The following is a 16273-nucleotide window of genomic DNA, read 5'->3' as shown; positions in this document are numbered from 1 at the left end:
ATTATTCTTCTTGAAAATTATCATCTGCTCATCAAGAGGTGGTAGTATCTTGCTTGTTGACCGGGAGCGAGACACTATCATCTCTGACAAACAAAGTCAGTACTCTCAAACGCTCTCAAGCGTATAGAGAAACCAACTGACCGATCTAGATTGCCGGGTATGCAATCTCTAATCTCTCCTCTGCACTTAAAGCTAAACTTCCATAGAAGCTTCCTCTTACGCATCCACAGAAATCACCATGCGATATTCCATTCCGCAGCGAAACGCAGATCTTGGTCCTAAGGGTTCAATCAGACTTCCGGCGACTAGAAAGAATGCAATGAATGCGGTCACCCCCATTCACAATGGCAGTGGGGTTCAAAAGGGTGGGGAAATGTCAACTCAAGCCAAGACGTACCATCTCAAGTTCCCGGTGGATCGTGCTATCGATCAATTTATTGCCTCCATGGAACCGGACGGTGGCGCTATCAGCCCGGGCGAGGTAGGTACGGATGTCGAGATTCGTGTGGGTTGTCCCTTTCACAAGCATGATCCGAAGACGCACCAGTCGACATCGTGCAAAGGGAAGGGGTTGATTGAGCTTGCCAAATTGAAGTATGTCTGCGTTCAGCATCAGAATTCTTCACCGCTTTGGATTCTAACACACAGCAGAGATCATTTGAAATAAGTACACAGTTTGTCGCTGGAAAGGCTCAATGCCGATTTCAACTTCGGGAAGAGAGAGTACACTAGTCTACAGATGCTAGAGAAGAAGTGGGAGTTGATTTACCGGCGCCTATTTGCCCTAGGGCCCAAAGATCCCATACCTTTGCCTTGGGCCAACGAAGAGGCCTTTCGTGGCCAGTTTGAAGGATTCTCCTCCGGGCTTGTGAGCGTTGCAGGTCGCCGAGCAATGGAAGAAAAAGCCTTTCAAGACGGGGTCATCAATTTTGCGCGCATGTACGTACAGGAACGTCACTCTACAAGATCGAAATCAGTCGATTCGGCAGTGGATTCCATGACGAACCCTTGGAAGAGCGCGACCCTGGACATCCCCCTATCGGCGCCCGTGTCTCACGAGAATTGCTTCCGAACGACCACGGACGACGAGGGCTACTGCGGCCAAAGCCCCAGGCTTGCCAACAAAACCAGCACGAATTCCGATGCGTACGCACCAGCGTCTGCAGACCTCTGGTCATTCGAACAAGTCTTCAGCGCGGACCCATCTTCAACCAACAACCAGGAATGGAACATCAGATCACAGCCTTTGTCAGCTGTTTCTACAGATCAAGTCACGTCGCTGAAGAGCGTTCCGCGCTCTGGTCTACCACCCGAACCGATCCTTCAGCCACACACTGGTGGCGCTTATCACGAACACGCTCCGTCGAATGTGAATTTCAGTTCGTCTCCGACGTACGCCCATTCTCTCCGCGACCGTGATACCACCTCTTACCCCCTTGTTGAAGCAAAAATTCTGCTCAATGGACTTCGTGCCTTTCAGATCCCATGTTCAACTCGGAATTAAATTTGGATGAAACTTCTGAATCGCTATCCGCAGTCTATCCCAGCTTCGAAGAGCTCAGTCACACAAACGTATCTCTACCGCTTCCAAGTACACGCCTTGGTAACGCGAACGATCATCTTGGTACGGAGGACTTGGAACACAAATACGAGCCCAGTACCGACGAAGATATCTTTGTCAATCCAAAGGTACTGCATTCTACATGATTCTGGAACTTATAGAATCATTTTCACCGTCAACATGTTTATCGGCGTTTGTGCGTGGACAGGCGCATGGAGGTTTCATGTCGTATCTATCTTGTTACAAGACTCGAAAGGGGGGGGTCGTGAATGATGAAATTGACGGGCAAATTGCTTCCGGTGCCTGTAAACAGTGACATGCGTGATGTTTGTTGAACAATGGGCCCTGATGACTGGTTGTTCGAAAGCACCTTTCCACTCAGAAAAGAGGAAGACGAACTGCCTAAGACGTGAGACACCAGCGGTACCGTCTTCACGTCGGTAGTATTGGGGCATTTTTTTTCCATGCCTTTACAGTGGCCATCTAGGGAGGAAATTGACGCGCCACCACCGCGCCTGCTTATGTCGCTAGCGCGCACCGATTCCCAGCCTTCGTACCAACTCATGATCATGGGCTGATCTTCATCTCCACGCTCTTCTGCGGATCAACGACGGAATTAAACGTACTCCCACGACCTACTCATCGTCCAGACTCTCCACTCGTTCTCGCGTTGTTATTGTGACGCTTCATTGCGTGTTTGCACGTCACGTTTGCTATGGCACGTCATTCATAGCAGCAGACATACCCCACCAGGCAACCGTAGAAATCAACACCGACTTCAGCCGTTTGGATCAGGTTTTTCCCGATCATGTCTAGACCCCTTTCTCGTGCATAACATCATCAAGTCGAACTTGCAAGAGACTGCGACCCAATCACCACTCTTATTTTCAGTAAAGGACTTCTTTAGCTCAGGCATGACAGAATCAAATATTCACAGGCACATTGAGGGAGGGAACGCAGAATTCCTTGTGGGGTGTGTTTTATCGGGTTTCAGTCTGAACCCTAGCATTCGAATTACCGACAAACTTTCGATCAAGGCGGATGCCAACACGATACTAATATCATGGCGTCCGAGCAGGGAATTTGGGCCGTCAGTCATGAAGGGTATTCTTCAATCGGTTGCTGGTTCGCTCAGGTTCTGTCACAGAGCGGACACCAACAACACACTCCACTCTACCGTGCGTGGACGCTTGTACACGAACACTATCGCCGGCTTTTACCAACCGGAACATGCGCTTGCAGCCGTGAAGCATCTCCGCGGCAACCCAGAAGTGGACACGCATGTGATGTATACTGTGTACTTCACTGCACCAAAAGAGCTCTCTGACGCTGTCTTGGTTGATGTGGAAGATATCATGTCGCAAGTTCCAGAAGCGAGCGCAGTCTGGGAGAAGCCTCGACAGGGTATGGTCACATTGCGCATATCGGGAACGGATCAAGAAAAGGTCGTCGACATGAAGAGAGTACTGGAGGCCATATTTTCAGGAAGAGTAGCGACCGCGGGACTAGGTGGCCATGCTGCGCGATACGAGATCTGGCACGACTTCTTCGCAACTGCATCTGGAGCTAAGTGGCTTCAGTATCTAGCGCGAGAAAAAGGTGTGATAATCATGAGTGATAGATTCCAACAGCGTCTGTGCATTTATGATCCTGAACAGGACGATGCACGGATGAAGCTGGTTGAGCGCGACCTTGCAGAGAAAGCCATCATGCTGAGCACATGGGAAGAGACGACCACCATCCAATTCACCTCGAAAGACTTCAGAGAGCTGCTTAAGTCGGACAAGATTGCCCGTGCACAGAACAAGTTGGGTGAGTCGAAAGTCAGCCTTGACGTACTAAAGAAAACACTCGTCCTTCATTGCCCTCGGCAAACCGCCTGGCTGCTTACATTTGAGCTAAATTTACCACTACCACCCTCAACGAGCATGTCAAACAACCACACATGTCCTCAATGTGGCGATGCGACGAACGACGTTAAGCTCTCCAAATGCGGCCACTATACGTGCAAGGAGTGCTTCGATCATCAACTGCAGGTAGCTTCATCCGACCTAACAAACGATCACTTTCCGCTGGTATGCTGGCACGAATTCTGCGAACAACCAATAGCCATCGCAGACCTGCGTAAATACGCTACCGGCACAATGATTGATGCGTTACTCAAGGCATCCCTAACTTACTATATCCGATCCTTTCCAGATATCTATCGCAACTGTCGAGCGCCTGACTGTAAAGCAGTGTACCGGCGCAACGGATCCTTTGAGATCTTCACATGCCCTACATGTCTGACTCAAACATGCACTCTATGCCATGTAGAGCCTCATGTCGGCTGGACTTGCGCAAAGTATGAATCGCATCTCCTCAGAAATGAGCATAACGAGCAGCTTCTAGACGAGTACAAAATGGTGGCTGGTACGAAAGAATGTCCAAAATGCGCCACACTTATCGAAAAAGTCGACGGATGCAACCATGTCGAGTGCAGCGGTTGTCACGGACACATGTGCTGGGTGTGTCTCAAGGTCTTCCCACAAAGTGAGGCCGCGTACCAGCACATGAACGATGCGCATGGAGGAAATGGTCTGGTGGAAGGAGAGAACGGCGAAGACAGCGATTCTGACAGTGACGAAGAGGAAAGCAGTGACGACGATGACGATGAATGGGAGGATGCAAACGATTTTGCAGACTTGATTTGAGCGCACCTGGGCATATTCTGATCTAGGAACCTCTTGTGTGCTTTGCAAACAAGATTTGGAGGTATTCAGGGTTCATTTGGGAGTAGGTGTGATGTCGCATTCTGCAATTAATTTGATCAAGTTCCAGGAACGCGAAACAAACAAAGCTTTGCGGGAGGAAAAGACAACAGTGATTGATAAACCCCTGCATCAGCATGCGGAAATGCAGCGTGCTTGAGCATCGCAGCCAATGAGAGCTGCCGATACCTTGGCGATGCCCCGGTGTGCTTACGAACTGTCGGTCCCACGGATCTGTGGGCATCCGACTGGCGGTCTGCCCTTCCCTCATTACAAACCTCGCTTGCGTGCTGTCACGACGCGGTAACGACCGATACAGCGAGGGAGAGTCCTTAGGACTTTACGTTTATGTGACCGGGATTCAATGCTTGATGACAAGTTCCCGAAAAATTGGTCCGTCGTTCAGACGACGACAGGCACACATGGTTGAAGACGTGAGTATATATAGACCAAGGCATCGTCGGCTTTCAGACTATCCAACACATCGCATCTAAATATCTCATCTCCAGACACATCAGATATATTACAGATCATCTCTTGTTCGTACTTGCACATTACTTTCTGACTTTCTACACGACCGATTCCGCGATGTCCGAACAACGCAACATTGTCATTATTGGCGCATCGGCCGCGGGCCTACAGGCAACCCATTACATCCTGAAGCACATTCTACCCGCTCTCAAGGCAAGGAACGACGCCAAGTATCATGTCTACAACATCTCGCCATCTGCACAGTGGTACTTCAGGATCGCCTCCCCACGAGTGGCAGCTTCCACTGGGCGCATGTCGACCGACAAAGTCATGTTTGAACTGCATGAGGGCTTCAAACAATACGCCAGAGACGATTTTACATTCATTGAAGCCTCTGCTACGGGCCTAGAGCCATCATCGCGACGTGTCTTGTTTCGCAGCAACAAGGGACAAGAAGACGAGTCGTTGACGTACCACGCCCTTGTTGTGGCAACCGGAAGCAAGACTTATTTCCAAGCTTTCTCCATGAGCGCCGATGCTCAAAGCACTCTGAACGCGATCAGCTCAACAAATGAACAGATCGCATCGGCAAAGAAGATTGTTATCGTTGGTGGAGGTCCAACGGGCGTAGAATTCGCGGGTGAAGTTGCTGAGCATCGCAACGGCAAGCCAGGATGGTTCAGCAAGGTGCAGCAGAAAGTCGACGTTACCCTGATCACATCGGACAAGCAACTTCTTCCCGGTCTCCGCCCTGCAATCGCCAGAATTGCAGAGCAGAAACTCAGAGCGCTCGGGGTGGAGGTTGTCTACAACACGCGAGTAGTCGATTCAACGCAGACAAAAGATGGCCGCACGACGCTGACCCTCAAGGACGGTGGCAAGCTTGAAGCAGACCTCTACGTTCCCGCTTACGGTGTTGAACCAAACTCGTCGTGGCTGCCAGATGAATTGCTCAATGACAAGGGCTACCTCGTGACGAACGATTCCACCCTTCGCGTCGACATTGCAGGGCCCCGCGTCTACGGCTTCGGTGACATTGCATCATATTCGCGCAACAACGCTTGGGATATTATCCAGGCTCTACCTGCCCTGGCCACCAACATCAAGCGCGACCTGCTCTCTTACAACCCCATGCTTCCAGAGGCCAAGCCCAAGGGCAAGGACAGAGTGTACACGGCTGACACGAGGGAGTCTATGGTTGTTCCCATCGGCAGCGGCGGCGGTGTTGGGGCTGTTATGGGGTGGAAGGTACCTTCGTTCTTCGTATGGCTGCTGAAGGGGAGGGATTACATGTTGGGGATGAGTGGGCTGCCGACGCTGAATGGGGGGAAAGTTGAGAAGGAGGTCAAGTGGACGAAGGAGGAGGCTGCGATCTGAATTTGACTGTTTGTATAGTGGATGTTCCCATGTTTCATAGTTTGCGCTATATCCGTGTCCTTTGCAGTTGTAGAATCGAGGTAATGTTAATAATACATGTTATCACATGTGCATTCCCGAGACGCTTTGTGTGTTGTGGACGATGGTGACTGCTCTCCAGGGCTGCGGAGAAGGATGCAACGCGATTGGTTTCGAGCTCGCTCCACCACGGCGCGCTCCGCGTCGACATCACTCCTTTCCACCCTTGACCCCACGTAGACGGCGCAAATGCGGGGTGAGTAGGACATCAAATGGATTTCGTACGTCTTCGCACTGCAGCAGCTATGGTTCGCGCACTGACTCCAGCGAGTGGGTGAGGCTCCTCGGCGGCTCGTCCCAGAAGAAGAAGCAGGCCGCCCCGAACAACCCCCAACAGCGGCTGGCACGCTTCCGGCAGCGCTACAATCAGATACTGGTAGGCCTGGCTGAGTACCCCGAGATGCCGCGAGTCTGACACGTGGCAGCAAACATGGCAGAAGTCGACCAACCTCGCCCACGACCGCGAAGCCCTGGGCAACATCCGGCGCGGCTTCCAGGCCCTCACAGCTATCCTCAGCGATGAGTCGCGATCTCCAGCGCCGCACATGTGCCTCCAGTTCGCCGCCGCCCAGCAGATATACACGGCTGTCTCCAAGATCGCTGCGACGGCACACGATGAGGGTACCGTTAGGGACGCCGTGGCCTTCTACAATGCCCTCATCGACAGCGAGGAAGAGGACTTCCTCGAGAACGACGTGTTCGCCGCGTCGCTCATGAACTTCATCGACCGCACAGTCGGGTCTGGAAGCATGGGCATCGGAGAGGACATCGAGGCCGACATTGTGGAGCTGCTCTTCGGTATCGCGGCCAAGATCAGGCTACAACCAGAGATTCTGCATGTCTGGTTCACCACCACATCCGCAAGCAGCGAGGGGCGAGTGCTGAATCCCAAAACCGACTTCGCCGGCGTCACACAGAAAGAGGACTTCCCGTTGTGCTATCAGCTCATCGACCATGTCCACCACGAAGGCCGTATCGGGGATTTTGCGCGCACCGGATTGCTGTACATATTCGAGTCTGCGTCCAGGTCAATGGATCTCGAGCAGTGGATCGTCAACAGCGATCTGCCTACGCTCATGGCGACCGGTCTAGGGGCACTGTACAGCCAGATGAGCAGGTATGAAGCGCACCGAACCCGAGACAACGAAGCTAACATTGTCCAGAAAGCTATCGATACTCCACCCCGCGCATCATTTGCCTCCTGTCTTACTACTCTCCGACTATACCGAGATGCAGCCCAATCCACAAGCAGAGAACTTCTTCACACCCGACTTCCAGAGTCATCTCCTCACCTTCTTGTCTTACCTTGCCTTCTGGCAAGATGTGCTCGAGCATTGCAGATCTCTGGATGTCAGAGTTACATTGATTGACCACTTCCAAGCTTTGTTCCTCCAGCAGCTATTGTGCGTTTTTTCTCACACGCCTTCAATGTTTACATAGCTGACTTCATGCAGATATCCTTCACTACTTGAGTCGTCCGACGCCGATGGTGGTTCATCCGTCGCAGTACTTACGTACCTTCGCCATATCCTAGATGCGCTTGACCACCCCGAACTCGTGCACATGATGCTTCAGTATCTACTCGCACTCCTGGACTACGCGTCTTCCACGACACCACGATCCCCTGCAGCTGTCAAGCGCCGTCAGTCGCTTATGCTGCTTACTGCATCGGATAAGGATGACGACAAATTAAACCCATCCTTGTTCAATCTCGTCGACTTGGTCTTGGGAAGCACCGCATCGCGCAATCCACAGACGGTCATTGCATCATTGAAGCTGACTACTGTGATATTGAGCAAAAGCCATGGATACGCTCTCGGGTCTCTCGTCAAGGTAATGAACTTGCATCACAAAGAGCACAATAGAACTGTTGGATCTCTGAACAAGGAGCTTGAGCTGTACCTAAACCTCGCCATCGATCTCGCTGGCCTGGAAGGTGTTGATGAAGCGTACGAGAACTATCTCAAAGATACTCTGAGTTTGTTGGAGTCGCATCCCTGCTCTTTGAAGACCATCGCTTTACCCGCGACCTCTTCGAAGAGTCCAGGATACTTCGACTCCACTGAAGCCTCAGCTAGGGAGGTAGATCCACATCAGTTGCTTCCAGAAGATCCGCTCTTCCAATCTCTCATGGATCTACTGCTGAGGTTCCTCACAAACGATGTCGAGACAAACCTAGCGCTTACTGAGGCATTGATCACGCTTGGCACCTGCTCGCAACTGCGTCTGGAAGGATGGCTGTCCGTGGATCCTGCCGACTACCACTTCGAAAACGACAGTCCTGTAGCCGAGTCGTTCACGAACGACAATTTGCGCGCCATGTTCATGGCAGAAAGGTTTCCGAAATGGGAGTCTTCTGCTACTCCTCAACTGTTTGCATGCCTGCAACGTCTTCAGACGCAAGTCGATGCCCTGCGCAGCGATATCAAGGACTGGGATGAGCACGTTGCGAATCGTAAGCATGCCTTCCGCTTCCATCAGGATCTCGTAGAGGAGTCAAAAATGTCAACGCCTCAGTCAAAGCCTGCGCGACCTCCCTCGGAAACTCCAGTTGGATCTTGGACTCCGCAAATACCACAACACGTACGTAACCAACCGACGACGCCCTCCAGAGCGCAATCTCCGAGAGGCAGGAAGGAAACTCTTTCTGAAGCAAGGAACACCCCCACTACATCACCCGCACCATCAAGATATGGAGGCCAGACACTCGTCGGTTCACCTGCCCGAGCGTCATCTCCTATGTCAGGAACATACGCCGTACAACAGCCTTCTTTGATGTCAGACGTCGAAGCTAGCATATCACAGATCAGAATGAGTCAGTTCGGCAAGAGACGTATTCGCTTCCGCCGGCCGGCTGGATCAAAGGAGGTAGAAGTCATGCTATCGAAGTTCCAACCACCACCAAAGGAACCTTCTGATGACGCGGCGAATGGTACTGAGGATACAGAAGACGATGATATTCGAGAGGCGAGCTTGCTGCACATCATCACAAACGTAGTCATACTGCAGAACTTTGTGTTGGAGCTGGTTGCGTTGATGCAGGTCAGGTCAAGTCTGTTCAATGAGGTCAGATTTATCTGATTGTAGGTTTGCCGAGGGGAATCGTTGATGTAGTAAGAATATACCCCATTTTCATCTCTCCTTCAACACGTCCCGAGGAACATTTTGTAGAACAGTTGAGATTGCCTAGGCATCTTCCGAGGCATCTTCGCGCACGTGCACGTCGGCCGCTTTCGGGATGGGCTCTGCAGCGGAGAGTTTCCGACAGCCCCTCCAACGTCATCTTCCACACTTTCACATGTCGATCGTTCCACCCCTCATCCATCACCAGACGCTCGCCTACACGAGCTTGTGAAAGCGCGAACCCGGAAATACACGAGACTCGATTTCAGGCATAACACCAGGATTGCATGTGTTATCATCCCAAGCAGGCCATGATGAACGGCCAATAGCTTGGACAGCTGGGCAACTGTGGCTCGGCAACGTAATTCCTCGAGCCGATCGCCGGCCGAACGACATCAGCGCATCGTAACTTCCGCTCGCCCACCCAAGGCAAAATCCGGGGTTTTTGCCAAGGTACCCCGTTGTTTGCCAGTTGCCAGACAAACGCGTGCCAGTCGACACTAAGACACGCGGTCTGGGCTCACGCAAGGGCCGAGGCTGGCGGAGCAAATGGGTGTTTGTCCTCACACCCGCGGGTAGTCAAGGCAGGCTTCTGATCAGCAATGTATGGAATATGACTGAATGAATTTCCTTGCGCTCATGCTCTCCTCGCTTTCCTAAACCTCATTCCGAGTGTTCTTCTCTATACCCGTTGCATCGCTGCTGCTATTGATTAGCTTGCTCTCCCTCTGTCGTCATCTCTAGAAGCCGAGGTTTCTAAAGTGCATTACAGTTCCCATTCCGAAAATTGGGCTACAGCTCAGGATCGCTCCTTCAGTGTCATAACTTCGTGTAACCCCACGTGCTCGTGCCTTGGACGGCTTTTGGTCTCCATTCCTCGCAGCAAACACCTTCCTGAACCTCTGCGCTCCAACTCTACGCAACATGTCCGCGAAATCAGTACAAGGGCCTGGCGGCAAGAAGCCCGCTTCGGCGGCCACAAATTTGATCGGTAAGCCCCGAGCTGAGAATTTGGAGGGTATGCGACCGCGATGGCACGATACTGACGCGACATGAAGCCGGAGGTGGTGCTGGAATGATGGAGGCACTCGCGTGTCATCCTCTCGGTGAGTTACAAGTCCTCAAGCCTCTATCATCTGCGCGTTAGGTCTAATTGAATATCAGATACGATCAAAGTCCGCATGCAACTGTCAAGACGAGCTCGCGCTCCAGGAGTATGTCCCAACTTATACTTTCGAAGCGGTCGGCATACACTATCCAGAACGTCACTGATTGGTGTACACTACAGGCAAAGAAGCGCGGGTTTATTACGACCGGAACCGAGATCGTGAAGAGGGAGACAGCATTAGGCCTATATAAGGGATTAGGCGCCGTTCTCACAGGCATCGTTCCGAAGATGGCCATACGATTCACGAGTTATGAGTGGTATAAGCAGCTGTTAGCAGACAAAGAGGGCAATGTCGCGTCAAAGTCTACGTTTATGGGTAAGTCTACAGCTCGCGAGATTGCAAGGCGCATCTTTTCAATACAAAGTTCGCTCAAGAATGACTGAATACTAACACTCTACAGCTGGCCTTGCCGCTGGTGTCACGGAGGCCGTTCTCGTAGTCACACCCATGGAGGTTGTCAAGATCCGTCTTCAAGCGCAGCACCACTCAATGGCCGATCCGCTCGATATACCCAAGTACCGAAATGCCGCGCATGCCATGTATACTGTCGTGAAGGAAGAAGGCGCAGGCGCATTATGGCGTGGTGTCTCGCTCACAGCGTTGCGCCAGGGAACAAACCAAGCAGCAAACTTCACTGCGTACTCGGAACTCAGGGCACAGTTACAGAAGTACCATGGTACAACAGATTTGCCGGGCTACGAGACGAGTTTGATCGGTCTGATTAGTGGTGCTGTTGGTCCGTTTACGAACGCGCCGATCGACACGATCAAAACGAGGTTGCAGAAGACGCCCGCGGAGGCAGGTCAAACTGCTATTCAGAGGATAGTGAACATCGGAAAGTAAGTCCTCGAGCGCACCCAACTTCCGAGTGTTAGCTGACAATTCGCAGCGACATGTGGAAGCAGGAAGGTATCCGCAGTTTCTACAAAGGTATCACACCGCGTGTGATGCGAGTAGCCCCCGGCCAAGCTGTCACATTTACCGTGTACGAGTATCTGAAGGGCGTGTTGGAGAAAGGTAGAGAGATGCTCCCTGGTGGGGCATATGAGGAGTGAGCTACCATTGCGTTTTCCAGTCTGTTGGAGAGCGCTCTTCGATGAGCATACATTGTTTTCCAAGCATATTGAAGCCTGTAATTTCTGTGATATACAACGACATTTGAATTTTAGAAACGCCAGCTCAGGAACCAGACTATATGATAGAAGCAGGGCTGCCAAGGTGCATCGGCCGTCCAGCCCACCTGCCCCACTATAGTACAGCATCACCGCTGGTTCGACGTCAGTGTAAACGTACAAATCAGTACATTCAACATCTTACCGGCCTCCTCTTTGAGTGTTCCGACAACCACAGAAGATACTGCAGTAAAGACTTGCCAAGATGCAGTCTGGTATCTCCGGTAACGATTATCCAGCGCGTTCCAACTTCGTACACCCCACTAACAAACCCCTATAGCTTCCCAGGAGCTCAAATCCGCCGTGGGTAGCCTCATAACCTCGACCTCGCAACGCGGAATCCTAGCCACAATCCAAAACGAAACCATCATCCCCAGTGACACCATATCCTCGTCAGCGTCGACATTCCTCGCCGACCTCTCCAATCTCCAATCCCGCATCCAGCCCAATGCCGCCCTGTACATTCTACTCCGCCGCGCCGACTCGCTCGCCTCGCCCGATAAATCTCTCGTAGCCGTAACATACGTACCCAATGCTGCGCCCGTACGCCAGAAAATGCTCTTCGCATCCACGCGCCTCACACTCGTGCGTGAGCTAGGCGGAGAGCATTTCAGTGAGAGCGTCTTCACGACCGAAGCATCAGAGCTCACGCCGGAAGGCTGGGAGAAACACATCGCGCATACAGCATCTGATAATCCGCTGACAGCGGAGGAACAATCGCTGCAGGATATCAAAGATGCCGAGGCCCTGGAGAGCAGAGGTACACGCGGTCAGGGTCTGGCCCAAGGAGGCAGAATCGCTATTCGGGCTGATGATGAGATTGGCGGTGCACTGAAGAAGTTGGGACAGGGTGGGACGGATAACCTCGTGCAGTTGCGCATGGACGGCGCGTCTGAGACACTTCAGCTTGTTTCTTCTTCATCAGCGACGCCTTCAACTCTCTCCCGCGCTATCGATGCCAAGGAGCCGCGGTTCTCGTTCTACCGTCATGACGACGCTGCTGCGAGTATTGTGTTCATCTCGACGTGTCCGAGCGGAGCGAAGATCAGGGAGAGGATGCTGTATGCAGCGAGTAGGGGCAATGTGGTCAGTCTTGCGCAGAACGATGGTGGGCTCAAGGTGGAGAAGAAGATTGAAGCGACGGATCCGGATGAGATTACTGAGCAGGTTATCCTAGATGAGTTTAAGGTGGAGAAGAAGGAGGAGAGTAAGGGATTTGCAAAGCCGAAGAGGCCTGGACGGCGGTAGATGGTACAGCAGGAATGAAAGTGGACAGCACGATGGGCGGCAAAGCCTATCATCAAAGGCACAAACATCAAGATGGCAATGGATATCTTTTACATCATGCTGCACAAGTCCGACTGGCACTGTGCTATTATCTACTCTCCATTCCTGAGGAAACCCCGGTTACCATGCGGCCTCCTCTCCATCTTCTTCCCGAACCTAACGCCGGGTTTTCCTCCCTTCTTATCCATTTCACGCCCCTTCAACCAGTGTTCACGTACGTTCTTCGTATTCCTGTTGACCTTGGGCGGCAGCACCCGGTTCTGTTGTGCCAATACTGCTACGCTGAGCTTGCCCTTCTTCACATCCTTCGCTGGCTTGTCAACGCGCTCCAGGAACTTGATGTGGTGGTTGAGTTTCTCCTTCTTAAGTTCCTCCTCTGTCTTTCCGCGCCGCTCGGGCGGTGGTGTGGGAGGGCGTTGGTCGTCGATGGTCTCGAGGAGGGAAGCAGGTAGGAGACCGTTGGATACGTCGATGTCCATGCGCGACGCAACTTCTGGCTCTTCGTCGAGGGGGCCGGCGGCAGCCTTTGCTTCCTTGGCAGCCTTCTTTGCCAATTTCTTTGCCTTCTTCTCCTCACGCTCTCGCTTTGCAGCTTGTTGGGCGGCAACGAGTTCCTCGCGCGCCTGTCGCTTGGCCTGTTCCTTTGCTTGTTGGGCTTTCTGCGCGCGGTCGGCTTCGGCTTGCGTAGCTCGTGCTTTCGAACTTGCAGCGGCTGTGGTGACTACCTCGGGGGCTTCGTTGTCCGAATCGCTTGCTTCGTCCTGATTGACTTGGGTTGTTTGCGTTGGGGGCAGTGACTCGATGGGCTGAGAAGCTTCATATCGCTTGTTGCCTTGCTTGTTCGCAGCGGGCGAATCTTGCGACTCCGCAGGCTCCTCGCTACCAAAGCGCCTGTGCGTCTTTTCGGGTTGTGCTGAAGGAGGCACGTCGTCTTGCGAGGGTATAGGAGCTGTGCTGCTCTCGTATGAGGACGTTGGGATTTCGTCAGGGAACTTGGACGGCGTCTCTACAGCCTTCTTCGGGCGGCCTCTGCCTCTCTTCGCTGAGCCTGATGCTGGCGTCTGGCTATCTCCCTTCTTAGCCTTGGGTGTAGGAGATCCCTCAGGTTGCTTGAATGTTGTGGCGGGCGTCGCGTATACTGAACCAGAACCAGAACCAGGCTGTTGCGCCGGTGTGTAAAAAGACGGATTTTGTGAAGTTACTGGCGCATCTTCTCTGCCTTCACCGAAGCTGTCTGTGGCCGTCGAATCATCCGGTGACTTCCTGCTGACCACAACATGGGGGCTCGATCGGCGTCGGAGTGGCAGAAAGTCGTCCTTTGTCGGCGTCTGAGGGTCTTGGGTCGCAGGCGCAGCGATAGCGATCGTGTCCGAGACATCGTCGACAGACTCTTGCGAAAGTCCTTGTGAAGGCGCATCCGCATCGATCGCCTGCTTGGCAGATCTCTTCTTGGAGGAGGACGTGGGCGCAGACTTCCTCTGCCTTTTCGTTTGTGTCGGCGTCTCTAGCGACTCGAGTTCTCGCTTTCCTGCGGCTTTTCTTGTCGAGCTGCGCGGCGTCGGTGTCGGTGCGCCTGGCGTCTCTGTTCCGCCTCGTGTAGTAACCATTGCGACTTCGTTGGTGTGGGTTGATACGCGTTGTGCACGAACCGCGACTGTCCTCGTCGTTGCTGCGCTGGTGGATCGCGCGATGTGGAAAAGATTCTGGCGTGCCAAGATTTCGCGGCCATTGCGGACCCCCGAGACTAACGACCCTGGTGAATCCCAAGGATCACCGCATCGTCATTTACCAACTATCGAGCAATCGTCTCGTAACTATGTCGACTCCTCGCGCAGTATTACGCTCAGTAAACGCAGTCACGCGTCTAGAGCCATGTTTGTCGTGCCGACCGCGCCAAATTACTTTACCGATCCGCTACAATGCCGCAAGATATCTGATGGGCTCGTATTGGCTTGCAACAGGCATGCGAACCCAGAACTATGCTACGAAGCGAAGAATGGATCCGAGAGCACGTGTTGATGCTGATGCCCGCGCTCGACTGGGCTTCTACACCATCTGCAAGCAACAAAGCACACTCAATATCGAGCCGCGTACGGCTCTGAGCATCTACGATGATTTCGTTGCGCAAACCAAAACTATTTCCCACAGCGACAACGTTTTGCGGATAGTCAAGAGTAGGTTCACGGCCCACGCTCACCTCCATTGACGGTACTGACATGAGCAGAATATAACGTCCGACCGATTGATATTACATCTCTTGCGCTCGTTACATTCAAGATACCCGATATTAGCGATACAGCGATAAGAGCTCAATTGCCTCCTAGTCAGCACAAAGCTGTCGCTGGTATGCTTCTGCAAGGATGTGCGCAAGCTAGAGATCCTCTAGCGATAGTACACATCCTGACTGCCGTCTACCTTGGCAGTTCTGGCAACGGGCCTGCTCAAGAGATTGCAAGTCTTTTTCCACAGAAAGAGATCGCCCAATACCGCCAATTACTCGACATGATTGACTTGCAGTCCTTGGAAAAGACTCCAAGTCTAGTAGTTGAAGTCTTGACTTTAAGAGGACTCTTCCTTGAGCGAGCAGGACAGAAGCAGGAGGCCATAAAAGTATACCAAGAAGCCATCAAGCCTTCAACTCTTGATCATCAAACTGGAACGTCATCAACGCATGCGATGCAGTTTGCTCTTATAGCACCCTGGAATGCGCTCGGTTATCTACATAAGGCAGACAAGGACCCGAACGTACAGGCAGAAGCCCAGTCATATTTCCAGAAAGGTGCTTTCGAAGGTGATGATCCGCTTTCATACTACGAACTCGCAGCCTATGAGCCGAAAACAAGCGAAAAGTGGTTGCGGTATACTAGCAAAGCAGCAGCATCCGGTCACAGACAAGCCATACTGGACCTCACTGGCTTCTATCAAGAAGTGGCAGCATCGAACTCGTCTATTTTAGAAAACGGTAGCATACGGCATGCGCTCAACTGGTTACTGACCTGGAGACGCGGAAGCGCTGCGAAGCTAGCCCGAGAGTGGCTACATGCGGCGTCTGTCGTCGGACACAAACCTTCAATGTTGCAACTCGCGGACTATTACAAGTCTGTTGGTGACGACGAAAGATCCAGGCACTATTTGCGTCAGATTGTCGACTCTGAGAGCGCTGCCCTTTACAAAGAAGAGGCACCACAGCTTGTGCATGTTGCGAGGATGCGGCTTGCGGGAATCCGGTAACAGCCAATTCAACCAGTAGGAGAACATATCCTATATACTCCATTCTCTCCTAAT

General features: G+C 52.4%; 7 protein-coding genes across 7 annotated transcripts; 6 read left to right on the top strand and 1 right to left on the bottom strand.

The window, feature by feature from the left end:
* Window positions 1-238: 238 nt before the first annotated feature.
* BKA58DRAFT_397992 (uncharacterized protein) lies at window positions 239-4254 on the top strand (the record flags this gene model as incomplete). Its single annotated transcript, XM_046171458.1, has 4 exons — window positions 239-594; window positions 676-1379; window positions 1481-1689; window positions 2212-4254. 4 exons carry the CDS (start codon window positions 239-241, stop codon window positions 4252-4254), a joined length of 3312 nt encoding a protein of 1103 aa, XP_046028725.1.
* Window positions 4255-4580: 326 nt separating this feature from the next.
* On the top strand, window positions 4581-6272 carry BKA58DRAFT_376134 (uncharacterized protein). Its single transcript, XM_046169490.1, has one exon. The coding sequence runs from the start codon at window positions 4900-4902 to the stop codon at window positions 6157-6159; it is 1260 nt and encodes a 419-aa protein (XP_046028724.1). The 5' UTR covers window positions 4581-4899; the 3' UTR covers window positions 6160-6272.
* A 177-nt stretch (window positions 6273-6449) lies between these two features.
* On the top strand, window positions 6450-9318 carry BKA58DRAFT_435612 (Retinoic acid induced 16-like protein-domain-containing protein; the record flags this gene model as incomplete). Its single annotated transcript, XM_046173356.1, has 5 exons — window positions 6450-6458; window positions 6509-6613; window positions 6663-7354; window positions 7401-7640; window positions 7692-9318. 5 exons carry the CDS (start codon window positions 6450-6452, stop codon window positions 9316-9318), a joined length of 2673 nt encoding a protein of 890 aa, XP_046028723.1.
* A 1010-nt stretch (window positions 9319-10328) lies between these two features.
* Window positions 10329-11826, top strand: BKA58DRAFT_376130 (mitochondrial uncoupling protein 2). The gene is made up of 5 exons (XM_046169489.1): window positions 10329-10466; window positions 10525-10574; window positions 10649-10844; window positions 10930-11368; window positions 11419-11826. The coding sequence occupies exons 1-5, from the start codon at window positions 10436-10438 to the stop codon at window positions 11582-11584; spliced, it is 882 nt and encodes a 293-aa protein (XP_046028722.1). The 5' UTR covers window positions 10329-10435; the 3' UTR covers window positions 11585-11826.
* BKA58DRAFT_84785 (uncharacterized protein) lies at window positions 11806-13015 on the top strand. The gene is made up of 2 exons (XM_046176028.1): window positions 11806-11925; window positions 11982-13015. The coding sequence occupies exons 1-2, from the start codon at window positions 11907-11909 to the stop codon at window positions 12947-12949; spliced, it is 987 nt and encodes a 328-aa protein (XP_046028721.1). The 5' UTR covers window positions 11806-11906; the 3' UTR covers window positions 12950-13015.
* Window positions 13016-14708, bottom strand: BKA58DRAFT_84786 (U3 snoRNA associated-domain-containing protein). The gene has a single exon (XM_046176029.1). The coding sequence runs from the start codon at window positions 14593-14595 to the stop codon at window positions 13081-13083; it is 1515 nt and encodes a 504-aa protein (XP_046028720.1). The 5' UTR covers window positions 14596-14708; the 3' UTR covers window positions 13016-13080.
* A 276-nt stretch (window positions 14709-14984) lies between these two features.
* Window positions 14985-16219, top strand: BKA58DRAFT_435608 (uncharacterized protein; the record flags this gene model as incomplete). Its single annotated transcript, XM_046173355.1, has 2 exons — window positions 14985-15162; window positions 15213-16219. The coding sequence occupies 2 exons, from the start codon at window positions 14985-14987 to the stop codon at window positions 16217-16219; spliced, it is 1185 nt and encodes a 394-aa protein (XP_046028719.1).
* Window positions 16220-16273: the final 54 nt, after the last annotated feature.

The sequence above is a fragment of the Alternaria rosae genome (assembly GCF_020736505.1).
Source record: "Alternaria rosae strain MPI-PUGE-AT-0040 chromosome Unknown BKA58scaffold_2, whole genome shotgun sequence".
Taxonomy (NCBI): Eukaryota; Fungi; Ascomycota; class Dothideomycetes; order Pleosporales; family Pleosporaceae; genus Alternaria; species Alternaria rosae.
Note: the sequence above shows the minus strand (reverse complement) of the source record. Positions and strands in the feature narration are given on the sequence as shown.

What these genes read in the sequence shown, in the direction of transcription:
- BKA58DRAFT_376134 (XM_046169490.1), top strand. Translation starts at nt 4,900, where the DNA reads ATGTCCGAACAACGCAACATTGTCATTATTGGCGCATCGGCCGCGGGC.
- BKA58DRAFT_376130 (XM_046169489.1), top strand. Translation starts at nt 10,436, where the DNA reads ATGATGGAGGCACTCGCGTGTCATCCTCTCG. An exon ending in GACGAGCTCGCGCTCCAGGA is followed by an intron (nt 10,575 to 10,648) that starts GTATGTCCCAAC and finishes TGTACACTACAG; the next exon opens with GCAAAGAAGCGCGGGTTTAT. An exon ending in GTCAAAGTCTACGTTTATGG is followed by an intron (nt 10,845 to 10,929) that starts GTAAGTCTACAG and finishes AACACTCTACAG; the next exon opens with CTGGCCTTGCCGCTGGTGTC.
- BKA58DRAFT_84786 (XM_046176029.1), bottom strand. Translation starts at nt 14,595, where the DNA reads ATGGTTACTACACGAGGCGGAACAGAGACGCCAGGCGCACCGACACCG.